Source organism: Chiloscyllium punctatum, chromosome 3, assembly GCF_047496795.1.
Source record: "Chiloscyllium punctatum isolate Juve2018m chromosome 3, sChiPun1.3, whole genome shotgun sequence".
Lineage (NCBI taxonomy): Eukaryota > Metazoa > Chordata > Chondrichthyes > Orectolobiformes > Hemiscylliidae > Chiloscyllium > Chiloscyllium punctatum.
Genome location: NC_092741.1, coordinates 82,412,607 through 82,426,783, shown reverse-complemented (window position 1 = coordinate 82,426,783; position 14,177 = coordinate 82,412,607). Strand labels below are relative to the sequence as shown.

Here is a 14,177-nt window from a genome sequence, read left to right as displayed (position 1 = left end):
CCATTAAAATGCATAATGTGTCTTTGTACTGATACACTGTATCTTGTCTGAAACCAGTGAGGCATAGTTTTACACTGTAGCAATAAATCACAAACGAACAAGCAACACTTCAGTGGAATTGAGACTGTTCATTAAGTCTGCCCGTTTCTGTGTGTGTTTTAATTTCATCATTTGGGAGCCATTATGACATTTACCCAATTGACTAATGTCATAATGGTAAATTGGTTGCTGTATTTTCCTGCATTGTAGCATTAATTGTGCTTCAAAGGCAGTTAATTGGCTGTAAAAAGCTTTGGGATATCCTGAGGAAGTGAAGCATCCACATAAATGCAAGTTCTTCCTTTTAATCATTTACAGTTTTCAAATCGTTTGATGACTGCAATATGAAGGATAGAATGGGAGGTAGGACCATTACCAGAGCTCTGAATTTTATTTTGCTGCTCACGAAAACTCACACAAGCTCTTAGTAACCAGAGTGATGAATGCCATGTGACACAAAAATGAAAGAAAATTCAGAGAAATTAGATTTTGGAGCCTAATTCCCCGTGATAGAGCATTGTGCAATGCATTCACATTAACTTACCTTGTGTCTCATCTTCCTTGAGTTGATAGCTTATTTCTTTCAAACAGATTAACTAATATCTGAAAATTGCACAAAACCCACTTTCTGTGGAAGTGTTGAACGGAAATTAAAAGGCCTGGCAACCACTTTATATTATCGAGCTAGATTGAAACGGGACACTCTGGCTAGGAGTTTGTCATATTTTGGAAAAGAGTCATTTTTAACTTATTACCTGGAAAGCTTCTCTTCATAAATCATAGTGAGTTTTCTTGTGCTATCATTCTAAACCTGTCTCATTAAATGCCCCAATGGAGCTTCTCTCATCCGTTGCTAACCTGATTCTCTTACTTGGCATAATCCAAATAGCTTGCTCTGCTGGGGTATCCCAGCATTCCTAGCACTGGCACCATCTTTAAAAGTCTCATGCAGCTGACAAACACAGTGACAATCTGTGAGCCTTGAGGTGGGTTAAGATGAGTGAGTGTTAATATAGTAAGTGAACCATCCTAAGCTGCAACCTTGTCCAGTCCATGCGCTGGATGTCTGTCCCCAACTGTAAAGTGTCAAATGAATTCATTGTCACATGTATTTAACAGTAAAATACAGTGAAAAGCCCTTATTTGTCGCTGCGATTTGGTGCCATTTTGAATAATTTAAGAATATGGAAGAAAAAGAAATATCGCTTCAAAAGAATCCATTAGTCCTGAGCCAGCATCAACGATACCTGCATCACCATCCCGCTGCCATTACTTTGCCGATGTCTTCACTAGATCCAACCAATGTTGAAGTCACCAATCCTCAGGTGCCATCTTTCACTCACTAATGTCTTTCCTCACTAATGTCGCCTGCAGCCACTGATTCTGATGCCAGTTCCTGTGCTCGCTTCCGAAACATAGATAATGGCCCACTCGAGATCTGTGCTAAACCCACCAACCTCTACACTGGGCCTGCTCGAAGGCCACGTAGAGTGCAGACACTTCCTGTAAGTGAATCGCAGGTGTGCCATGAGGGTGTGGAGAAGCTGTTTTCTGTCAGATGCCAATCTGTGTAATGTGAGATGAATGCCAATGCTGTCTGTGGAATGTGCCCTGAGACGTTAGCACCAGGTGTCCAAGATAGAGATCCGGAGGAGAAAACCGTGAGCAAGAATCCTCAGATATCTGCTCTGCCTTTCATGTAAGGAAATCTTGGCATCTAGTCTCTACCTGGCATGGAATGGGAAACTGGCTATAAATGAGGCAAGATTAGATAATGTTAACACTGAGTGATAACCCCTGTTCATAGATCTCCCATCGCTCATTATCAAGAATCTGTTCAGAATTCAGATGGAAAATGTGACTTATTGCTCATGATTTGGTGAAAGGCCTTGCTAGACATTCTTCAACCATAGCTGTATTCCTGATAAAGGACTTTTGCCCGAAACGTCGATTTTCCTGCTCCTCAGATGCTGCCTGAACTGCTGTGCTTTTCCAGCACCACTCTAATCCAGAATCTGGTTTCCAGCATCTGCAGTCATTGTTTTTACCTATTCTTCAACCATAGCCCATGTTATTCAAGGCTTGGAAGAGCTCACCCATTGAGTTGATGGCCTGTTTTACATTTCTTCTCTTGTCAACAGATATAAATGGTGCACCTCACAAATTAAATATCATGTCCACAAAACAATAGGACTAAACAGTCAAAAGCTATACCTTAAGTTGTGACATGTAATTTTATTACAATTTTTTTTGCAAGATGGAATAGATGCATTTTTGTACCTTAGAATTAATTTGTATACCAGAAGTTGTTGTTTATATATTGAGAGGACTGGAGTTCAAGGATGCAGATTTATGTTATACAAAACTCTGGTTAGGCCCCACCTGGAGCAGGTCTGAGCACCACAACTTGGGAAGGGTATATTAACCTTGGAGGGAGTATATCAAAGGTTTATAAGAATAATACCTGGACAACAAGGGGCCAAGTTATATGGTGCGATTTTACAGATTAGGTCGGTTTTCACTGTAGTTTAAAAGGTTAAAGGTCATCTTATCAAAGTCTTCAAGCTATAAACAGGAAAACACATGTTTGATAAAGATAAACTGTTTCCATTGCTTAGAGACTCTAGAACTACGGGCATAGTCTGAGAATTAGGGCTGCACTGTTCAGATTTGGATTTGGATTTTAGATTTTATTGTTATGTGGACTCAAGTACAGGAGTACAGTGAAGATTGCATAATGTTACCATCCATGGTGCTACCTTAGGTACCAAATTACCTAGTATTAAAAAAAAGCTTAGGTTACGGTAGTAAGAGAAATAGTTAAAAAGTTAAGCACTACTTCATAGAATAGCAGAAAAATAAGGAAATTGGTAATAGTTATAACATTAAAGTCTTTTGTAGTTTAAACTAGGAAAATAAAGGAATAAGTTCAAAGTTCAACAGTCATTGATGTGTCCTCTGCTTATCTCGTTCCGCTGTCTGCTTTTGCTGCCACCTCAGCAGATACCATCGTTTTTGCTGAAACTGCCCTCATCTGATCTCTCCAGGTGTCTCAGGAAGATCCCATGCAGGATCCACTCACATACCGAGACACCACCTTAAGCCACTGAGAGACCAACCAGCCAGCCCAGGAGAGATGTTAGGAAGCACCTCTACACATAAAGGGTGGTAGATGTTGGGAATTAGCTTCTGCAAATGGCAGCTGGTGCTCAATCAGTTCAGAGTTAGAGCCTTGTCACAGTACAGATAAAGGCCATTTGGCCCATCACATCTGCACTGACCCACAGAAGAGCATCCACCTGTACTCCCACATTTGCCATGGTTTTACTCATAGTTGTTAGTTTTAAATCTGCCACAGATTTTTTTGTTAAGCAAAGATATTAACAGATCTGGGCCAAAGGCCATATGAGTGAGGCGACAGACCACCCATGATCTCATTGAATAGCAGAACAGGCTCGAGGGGCTGAATGAAGGGCTTTTGCCTAAAATGTTGACTCTCCTGTTCCTCGGATGCTGCCTGCCCTGCTGTGCTTTTCCAGTGCCACACACTCGCCTCTAATCTCCAGCATCTGCAGTCCTCATGTTCGCCGAGAGGGCTGAATGGCCTACTCCTGTTCCTGTGTTCTTACATATTTATGCAACTGAGCAGACATTGGTCATGCTGAAACGTTTTAATTTATGTATGCGAAAATATTAAAAATTCACAGTGCTCTGAAATTCTGAAGAGTCGAGGAAACAAATTGGAACTGCAGTCGGCTCTATACTGATGGTTTTGTTGGCAGAGCAAAGCTGCAGTTCCCAGGTTCAACACCAGAGGGCATATTTTGCCAGTAATGCTGCAGAAGTAATGGAGTCTATTACTGCAATTTCTAAATATTGTGGGACTGAAATGTCTATCAAAATACCAATTTATCTGAAAAGATCATAGCATTGTAATAGCTGTAAGTATATTGTTAAATATTTCCTTCCTGTCCAGCATTTTAATCTTTAAAGCTCTCACTTCTTCCTCACATTCTATACAGTTCCTTGTTTGGAGGTCAGTGTTTGTTAATTGGATTTCCCTTCTGCTTTTTACACTTGATAGGTGCCATGTTTTAATTCCTTCTTTTGTCAAGCATCCCTGTTCTTGCCAAGGTTTTTGAGTACAATGGGAATTAAAGCTCAGGGGGATATGTGGGAACTGGAGGAGAGGTAAAAGATAAACTGTGATTTTGCTGAGGAGGCTCACAGAGTCATAAGGCTAATCTGAGCCCATCTCTTCAGATCTTCACCAACAGAGTAGGAACTTACTGTGTGGAATATATAAACAGGAACAGATCAGTCATTAGTTCTGTTCTGCCCCTAGTAATCATAGCCAGTTGCATGGGGGATCCAAGACTGCTGCTAAGCTGTTTAGGCACTTGTTCCTGCATTCAAAGAAATCATGGGCTGCATTTCAGAGGTGTGCAAACTGTTCATCTCTGCCAGCTTCAGCCGTCCTGAGAATACCAGTCCAGCACATTGCCGGTACTGTAGGAAGAAACATGAGAATGGTCAGGCACATTCAGAAAGGGAAGTCTCAGGGTTTGAGAGTGGGGGAGAAATGTGAGAATCCAAGGAGAGAGAGCTTGGTGTGGGGGGAGGGGGCAGTTGGTTTTGGAGATCTGGCAGTATGGAAAGAAGTGCTGATGAAATCTTAAGGGGGGGGGGGTTTGCTCCCAGCCGATGCAGGGCTTGTCCTGGTCAGTTGTGCAAACCCAATTTCCATCTTCCTGTCTGCTCGGCCATAGATTAATGGATTTCCTACTCTCCTAGTGGATAGACTATAGGCTAAGCCTAACCCACCTTTAATTTATTCATGCAAACATGGCGGTTGGTGGGCAGCGAAATGAGGTGGGGGTCAGCAGAAGGGTGTGAGGGAAGGCCAGCCAACATATATACATGCCCTTGTTGTTGCAAACGTGTCCAGTGGGGGCATGTAGGATGCAAAGCCATGGTTGATCTGTGACAGAACTTCATACATCTGCTTCTGTGCTACACTCCCACCAGCCTTCTACCTTCTATTAACTATTTCCTGTTAGTTTATCAATCCGAAATCCATCAAACTCAGAGTTAACATCATCTGTATATCATCTATCGTTTGGGGAAGGGTTCCCGACATGTCCCACCGTTATGCTAGAGATATGTTTTCTATCTTCACTCCTGAAAGACCTGGCTTTAATTTTCAGGCTGTATCCCCTCATCTCAGATTCTTCAACCAGCAGAATCCCCTAAAGAATCGCCTTCAATATCTAGAAAGCTTTGTCCAAATCAGCCCTATACTTTCTGAATTCTAGGATTTGCAACCACTTTTAAAAATTTTTTATTCTCCTTGCAATTTAACTCATTTGAGTAATTCTATATAATTTCAGCAAGTCTTCTTTGCACTCCCTCACATGTTAAAATATCCTTCCTGGAGTGTAATGCCCAGAATGGACAGAATATTCTGGATATGGGTGACAGCACCCCCTTGTGGAGAAGCTTAGAAGCACATGGGGAGCAGCTTCCATGGTTCTGTGTCAGCTTTGGAAATGTGGGATCCACAAATTGTTGTCAGTTTCAGAGGAATAAAGACAATGAACAGTGCCAGTTTCATTGCCTGGCTACCATAAAAGTCCAGACCAATGACTTGGCCAAAGTTGTGATTTTACATAAAAAGTGGAGCTGAGCCATGTTACATATTGACGACAGCCACTGAGTCACAAAGAAAGTTGCAGACTCCGCTTCAGAGATCTGGGCATAAAGTCTTGGCTGGTATTCTACTGCAGTGCAGAAAGAGTGTCTCACAGTCAAATTTGCCACCCTTCGGATGCGACATTAAACTCAAGTCCTTCTCAGGTGGACATGATTTGAAGGAGGCAGGAGACTTATCCCTGTATCTGGCCAATGTTCATCCTTCACCCAGCATCATCAAGGCAGCCTATCTAGCTATTTTCAGGATGCTGTTTGTGGAACATTTGTGAATGTACTTTTACATGTTTCTTGCTTTATAGTGAGTGAAAACACTTTAAAATGCTTTGTTGGTTGTGATGTGCGTTGGGATGTATTGAAATTATGAGTTTTTACAATATTAGTGCCAGACTTCTCTGCTTTTTAAGCACAATTTCAAACCCCTCTGCTTTGTCAATGTTTACTACCAATTTAGAATCAATTAAGCAATTAAGCTTTGGATAGGTTATGGTTATTACACTTTGTTCCAATGGAGGTCTCCTTCAAAATTGAGATGCTTTAAACCGTCCTGTTTTCAATTATAGTAACGTTTTTTCTGCTGTTCCAATGAATTGAGTATTTTTCTCTTTTCCTTCACAGACCACTCCAGCTCAAGTGGCATCTCATCCTTCAAACCAAACCGATCTCACATTACCATCCCCACAGCCCATGTCATGCCTTCCACCTCCAACTCCTCTTCAACTCGACCTGGACATCAGGACGGAGCTGCCTGCACTAAATATAACATAACCTTGTCACAGTCTGGCAAGCCAAAAAACCTTTCTACACCAAAAACAATTTTAGATATGAAGGATCCCAGACCTATCAGGAAATGGTCATCACTGTCCAAACTCTGTAGTGCAGAGAATTGTAGCCCTGAGTGCGGGGCTGCTGGGAATGTGGATTCATTAAACAATATGGAAGATCTGTCAAGCTACAATGTGGGGCCAAATGCATATGGAGTAAATGTGCCAGACAATTTTACATATCAGAAGTTGGAACGTTTGAGGAGCGAAGACACACAGAGTTGGAGCACATGTTCCAAAGAACCCACGCAGAACCACTCTTCAGTTTCTCATGGAGGATACAAATATGATAATTTTTGTCAAGGTGCTGGGGACTCTTCTTTTCCAGCTACAACACCCAACAAAAACCACTTAGATTTCAAGTTCAGTGCCTTACATGCTGACAAAACGACCTCAGCTGACTGTGATGCTTCTGGAAAAAGACACAGTTTTAAGTCATTGGAAAGCCAACCTGTTCATGGGACACCAGCCCCATCATCCTTGAGGACTCAGTTGTGGCTTAGTGACCAGATGCAAACCAATTCTCTTGACCTCAGACCTGCTGAAGGATCATGTGGTTTTCCTGTTTGTCAACATAAACAACAACCCGAACAGTTGAAACGAGAATCTGATTCAGTCCAGGTAAGCATTAAAAAAGGAAGTATTGCTTCCGTGTTGTTTTGTCCCAGCAATGGTGCTGGGCTTCATTGGAATCATAGTAATGATTGAGCAATCATTGTCAGGAATTAATGTGTGAGAAGTTTTTTTTAATGCTCAAAACAACCATTCAATTAGTGTTCAGTGGCCTATTTGTTCACAGAGACCCTCATACAGTATTTATGAAGGTGTCAGCAAGTAAAATGAACCCATCAAAACTCCCTTTGACATCTTTACTGTAACACAGCTCATTTGTAGACCAGACTCAGTGAGGGAATATCTTTGCCTCCTCTCACTAATTGCACACTTAAGCCAAAGCACTCTTGTTAGCCTTTGTCCAGATGATGAATAATCACTGTCTTGTCTTGTTATAGACAACAGCTTTGTGGGGAGGGAAAACGTTGATTTCAGATGTGTTGTGTTTGGCAAATACAAAAGGAAAATTGCAACCAAGAAAAATATTCTGTGACTTCTTTTTTAAAATGCAGAGCTTGTTCAGAGTTGACCGTGTGTGAAGCAATAATTTCATCACATCACTGGTGCCAAAAATATTTTCAGACATCTTCACTCTTTCCTCGAGGTTAATATATATTAGCATGCAGTTCTCCGGGTTTAAACCCAGCTCTCTTGTGCTATGCCCACATATCTTTAATGATTTTTGAGACCATCCAGTAAGTGTTCACAGCTTCATATCTGTGAACAATATCTCAGGATTACCTGTTCCTGTCCTTACTTGAGTGTAGCTTTGAACAGAGTTCAGGCAGGATTGTGGGTCATGGCTAATTTCCTTTCATAACGCAAGGGCCCTGAAGTCAATCATATTGTCCTTACAACTGCTTCTAATCAGGTTCTGCTAAGTGTCCATTCAGGTATGTTGAAGAGTCTGCATTGTTCAGTAGCCACACACACGTGATGCATTTATGTGCAGACACATCGGACAGCTACACATTTCTTACCAGTGCTTATTATAGTTTGAATAAATGGTTTGGTTTTCAGAACAGTAGATGAGTCATCATTCCATCATATGAGTCTCCTAAAAACAACCTGATGATCGTAAACAATATCCCACCAACCACCATAAACCTTAATCGATATCCTTCATTAAGACTTTAAATAATTTAAGGCCAATTCCCAGTATGATATACATAGCAATGAAAACATGTAACCTGCCTGATTGAGCCAGAAGTAAAGAAAATGCAACTGAATGTTTTGTTCAAATTGAACTTGAAAGGGTTGAGAAAGGATTTATAAGGATTTCGCCAGGGTTGGAGGATTTGAGCTATAGGGAGAGGCTGAACAGGCTGGAGCTGTTTTCCCTGGAGTGAGGGGTGACCTTATAGAAGTTTATAAAATTATGAGGGGCATGGATAGGATAAATAGACAAAGTCTTTTTTCCTGCGGTGGGGGAGTCCAGAATGAGAGGGTGTAGGTTTAGGGTGAGAGGGGAAAGATATAAAAGAGACCTAAGGGGCACCTTTTTCACGCAGAGGGTGGTACGTGTATGAAATGAACTGCCAGAGGAAGTGGTGGAGGCTAGTACAATTGCAACATTTAAAAGGCATTTGGATGGGTATATGAATAGGAAGGGTTTGGAGGGATATGGGCCAGGTGCTGGCAGGTGGGACTAGATTTGGTTGGGATATCTGGTCGGCATGGACAAGTTGGACCGAAGGGTCTGCTTCCGTGCTGTACATCTCTATGACTCTATATAGACAGGCAAAAAGGAATCTGTGGCTAGTCAACAATGATTGACAGCACAAAGAATAATACTTCAAGAACTTGGGCCAGATTTGCAATGAGATAAGTAGCTTGAGTGGATTCTGTAGGCCTCACTTCAGATTAAATTAGTCAAATAGTGTCATTTTCATTTTGGGGATGTGGGTGACACACACAGATCCAGGAACTCAGGAAATAAATCAGAGTCAACAGGGCTGAGGGAACAAGTGAGTGTCAAGGCAGGCTGCTTAGAAATCTTGCCTCGATTTTCTGTCACCTTGTCCCACTTGTAATAAGTGCATCTAAAGTACAATTACAACTTCCAAGGGGGCATTGGATGCTTATTTGGATGGAAATAATATGCAAGAGCATGGGGGAAGAAAACCAGAAAATCGGCAGTAGGGTAATGATTCCCATTTGGAGAAATTGAGGACTACAGATGCTGGAGATCAGAGTCAAAAAGTGTGGCGCTAGAAAAGCACAGCTGGTCAGAGAGCATCTGAGGAGTAGGAGAATCGATATTTTGGGCATAAGCCTTTCATCAGGAGTGTGGTGGGGGGTAGGGGGGAGACGCACGCAATTATCTGAGAGATAAATGAGGTGGGCTGTGGGACTGTGGGGGGAAGGTAGCTAGGAAAGCAGGTGGTGGGGTGTTGGTGATAGCTCGGAGCGGAGGCTGGAGCGGATAGGTGGGAAGGAAGATGGACAGGTGGGAGAAGTCCAAGAGGGCGGTGCCGAGTTGGAGGGTTTAATCTGGGCTAAGGTGGAGGGAGAGGAGATGAGGAAATTGGTGGAATTGACATTAATCCCATGTGGTTGGAGGGTCCTAAAGCAGAAGCTGAGGCATTCTTCCTTCAGGCATTGGGTGGCTAGGATTTGATGGTGGAGGAGGCCCAGGACTTGCATGTCCTTTATGGAGTAGGAGGGGGAGTTGGTGGGGCTGTTTGGTGCTTGTATCCCAGAGATGTTCTTTGCAATGTTCTGCAAGTTGGCATCCTGTCTCTTCAATGTGGAGGGGACCACATCGAGAACAACAGGCACGTAGATGAGGTGCTTGGATGTGCAGGAAAATCTCTGCCGGATGTGGAAGAATCCTTTGGGGGCTTGGATGGAGGTGAGGAGGGAAATGTGGGTAAAAGTTTTACACCTCTTACGGTGGCAAGGGAAGGTGCCGGTTGTGGTGGGGGCGTTGGTTAGGGGGCGTGGACCTAATGAGGAAGTCGCAGAAGAAATGGTCTCTGCAGAATGCTGATAGGAATGGGGAGGGAAATACTCATTTGAAGAGCTACTGCAGACAATGGACTGAATGGTTCCCTTCTGTGCCTTAGGTCTTCTGATTCTGTGGTTTAGGCCCTTCAGCCCTCATCTTTCACATCCTCTCACTCCCTTCAGACACTTCTCGTGACACCTCAAGCACACCACGCCAGTGGGCCATAATGAGCCCGTCGGGTTTACATCAGTCCTCATTATGAATGCTTGGCCAAATGTCCAGACTAATAAAAACATGATCTCAGTAGGATTCAGTTTTGACATGTGGGCTGACCTGCTGACTTTGCCTGATTGACGCCTCTGAATACTTGTAATAAGTTGTTCTTTCTGTGATCTCTTTTGTCATTGTCTCAGTGCTTACGTAGAGGGTTAAGTAATATGAAATGTTTGTTTATTGATTCTTCATAATGGTCTCTCTAATAAAGATTTTTATAGGATTGTAGGAACACCAGTTTATTTCCCAAAGAGTCTTTTTGAAGGATTCTTTGTTTATCTCAGTATTTCCACAGCTGTCATCATTAGTATGTTTCATTGCTTCTGTATATAGTGTACATTTGAGTGAATGAGTAATGAAAAGAACATGGGTTGACATTGCATTTGCGTTAAGAGTGGGAAAGGCCATGGGAATGCCAGCATGAGCCAACAGTGTGCTGACATTGAGGCCAGGGATGGTGTTGGGGGGCATTAGATGGCACTGAGTTGGAATGGAGGGTGTAGAGCGAATGGGGGGGCTGATTGGAGGGGTATGAATTGGTATTATGTTGGTATAGAGTGGCCATGAGAAGTGACCAGGGAACATGGGTTAGATTTTTTGAGTTTACCTGCCCTTATTAGGTTCCCTATTTCAGATTGTGATGTGTGATTCCTCTGAGAATTCCTTCAAAATCTGTGGGAGTGCCAGGAGCTGGCTAGCAAGTTTGCTAGCCTCAGCATAATCCCATCCTTGTGGTATTATTAATGGGTTCAGTAATCCCAGAATCACTCTCAAGACATCCTGTTTCCATGAATATCTGATCCCTAGTGTAGGGTTCAGGTGGCACGACAGTTTAACCAATATTACAGTCACCATTTAAGGACATTGTCGTCCATTTCAAACTGAGATGAGGAGAAGTTTCTTCGCCCAGCATGTTGAGTCTGTGGAATTCTCTGCCACAGAAAGTGTTTGAGGCCAAAACATTGAATCTTTTCAAGAAGGAGTTAGATATAGTTCTTAGAACTAATGGAATAAAAAGGTTAGGGGAGAAAGCAGGAGCATAATCGTGTAGAAAGGTGGAGCAGGTTCAAACACTGAATGGCCTTCTCCTATTTTCTATTATTTGACTTCAAAGGGTTTTTACTAATACATTAAGGACAAAAGGGTAACTAGGGAGAGAATAGGGCCCCTCAAAGATCAGCAAGGCAGTCTTTGTGTGGAGCTGCAGAAAATGGGAGAGATACTCAATGAATATTTTGCATCAGTATTTACTTATGGAATCAGTATTTATCAGTGTATATGGAAGATATAGACTGTAGGGAAATAGATGGTGACATCTTGCAAAATGTCCATATTACAGAGGAGGAAGTGTTGTATGTCTTGAAACGATTAAAGGTGGATAAATCCCCAGGACCTGATCAGGTATACCATGAAACTCTGTGGGAAGCTAGAGAAATGATTGCTGGGCCTCTTGCACAGATATTTGTATCATCGATAGTCACAGGTGAGGTGCCGGAAGACTGGAGGTTGGCAAACATGGTGCCACTGTTTAAGAAGGGCGGTAAAGACAAACCAGGGAACTATAGACCGGTGAGCCTGACTTCAGTGGTGGGCAAGTTGTTGGAGAGAATCCTGAGGGACAGGATGTAGATGTATTTGGAAAGGCAAGGACTGATTCAGGATAGTCAACATGGCTTTGTGCGTGGGAAATCATGTCTCACACACTTGATTGAGTTTTTTAAAGAAGTAACAAAGAGGATTGATGAGGGCAGAGCAGTAGAAGTGATCTATATGGGCTTCAGTAAGGCGTTCGACAAGGTTCCCCATGGGAGACTGATTAGCAAGGTTAGATCACATGTAATACAGGGGGAACTAGCCATTTGAATACAGAACTGGCTCAAAGGTAGAAGACAGAGGGTGGTGGTGAAGGGTTGTTTTTCAGACTGGAGGCCTGTGACCAGTGGAGTGCCACAAGGATCGGTGCTGGGTCCACTACTTTTTGTTATTTACATAAATGATTTTGATGCGAGCATAAGAGGTACAGTTAGTAAGTTTGCAGATGACACCAAAATTGGAGGTGTAGTGGACAGTGGAGGGTTACTTCAGATTACAACAGGATCTGGACCAGATGGGCCAATGGGCTGAGAAGTGGCAGATGGAGTTTAATTCAGATAAATGTGAGGTGCTGCATTTTGGGAAATCAAATCTTAGCAGAACTTATACACTTAATGGTAAGGTCCTAGGGAGTGTTGCTGAACAAAGAGACCTTGGAGTACAGGTTCATCGCTCCTTGAAAGTGGAGTTGCAGGTAGATAGGATAGTGAAGAATGTGTTTGGTATGCTTTCTTTTATTGGTCAGAGTACGGAGTACAGGAGTTGGGAGGTTATGTTGCGGCTGTACAGGACATTGGTTAGGCCACTGTTGGAATATTACGTGCAGATCTGGTCTCCTTCCTATTGGAAAGACGTTGTGAAACTTGAAAGGGTTCAGAAAAAATTTGCAAGGATGTTGCCAGGGTTGGAGGATTTGAGCTACAAGGAGAGGCTGAACAGGCTGGGGCTGTTTTCCCTGGATCGTCGGAAGCTGAGGGGTGACCTTATAGCGGTTGCAAAATTATGAGGGGCACGGATAGAGTTAATAGCCAAAGTCTTTTCCCTGGGGTCAGGGAGTCCAGAACTAGGGAGCATAGATTTAGGGTGAGAGGGGAAAGATATAAGAGAGACCTAAGGGGCAACTTTTTCACGCAGAGGGTGGTACGTGTATGGAATGAGCTGCCAGAGGATGTGGTGGAGGCTGGCACAATTGCAACATTTAAGAGGCATTTGGATGGGTATATGAATAGGAAGGGTTTGGAGGGATATGGGCCGGGTGCTGGCAGGTGGGACTAGATTTGGTTGGGATATCTGGTCGGCATGGACGGGTTGGACCGAAGGGTCTGTTTCCGTGCTGTACATCTCTATGACTCTATGACTTCCAAAGACAGAAAATGGTGGTGTGGCCATGTTAAAACAACATGGATTCACTGCTTTTGTACATATATCCATGAACTGATTAGTACGTTAATTTGACAGTTTGTAGGTCAAGTGTTGCAAGTTTTTTTTGCAGTATTCTGAGATTGAGGACATATCTATGAAGGCAGGTAAGCTGGCCATAATGATACAATTCAGTCAGTAGTCTTCGATTTCTGGACTTGTTGCAAATGATATCACAATCTTTAGTGATATAACCTACTCAAGGGTTCCAAGGTGCTGAGTTGAACAAAATAATTTATTAAAGTTCCAGCAGACAGGAAGGAATAAAAGGAAAAAAAAATGTAACTTCCACAGCCAACAGAGTGAATTATTGTCAGCATCATGAGTGTAAGATAGATCAAGCCTTTATCTTTCTTGTTTATATCACACAGATGAACAACATTTAGATAAGTTACTAATATTAGAATGATGAATGATGTAAATTTTAATATTGAGCAGGAATGAGATTGCCACAATAATTCTGGAGTGAATCAGGTGACATCCATGTGAAATCTTTTCTTTCCACATTGCCATCTGTGCTTAATTGTGACATTATTTCTGTGAAATGTGAAAAATGCTGCGGAGATGTTGTGATATAAATAACATTGTCATAGAAACCACATAAATTACTTAAAAGCCAAAAGGACTGTTGTTCATGGTGGTGGGCAGTGAGATTTCTCCCATTCAGAAGCTCAATATTTAACCAATACTTGCATATTAACTAGCTGTCATAATGAATGCACAGTGAGATCCACTTAAATGTTTGACTGGAAGAACGC

General features: G+C 42.4%; 1 protein-coding gene across 3 annotated transcripts in view; it reads left to right on the top strand.

Annotated features, from left to right (window-relative positions):
• The window catches only part of cep85l (centrosomal protein 85, like), a 304,765-nt gene that overhangs the window by 158,365 nt on the left and 132,223 nt on the right, over positions 1–14,177 (top strand). For all 3 annotated transcript variants that reach the window (XM_072555891.1, XM_072555889.1, XM_072555885.1), the window contains exon 3: positions 6,367–7,193. In XM_072555891.1, the coding sequence (XP_072411992.1) occupies positions 6,441–7,193 (753 nt within the window). In that variant the 5' untranslated portion in view covers positions 6,367–6,440. The remainder of the gene's footprint in view (positions 1–6,366; positions 7,194–14,177) is intronic.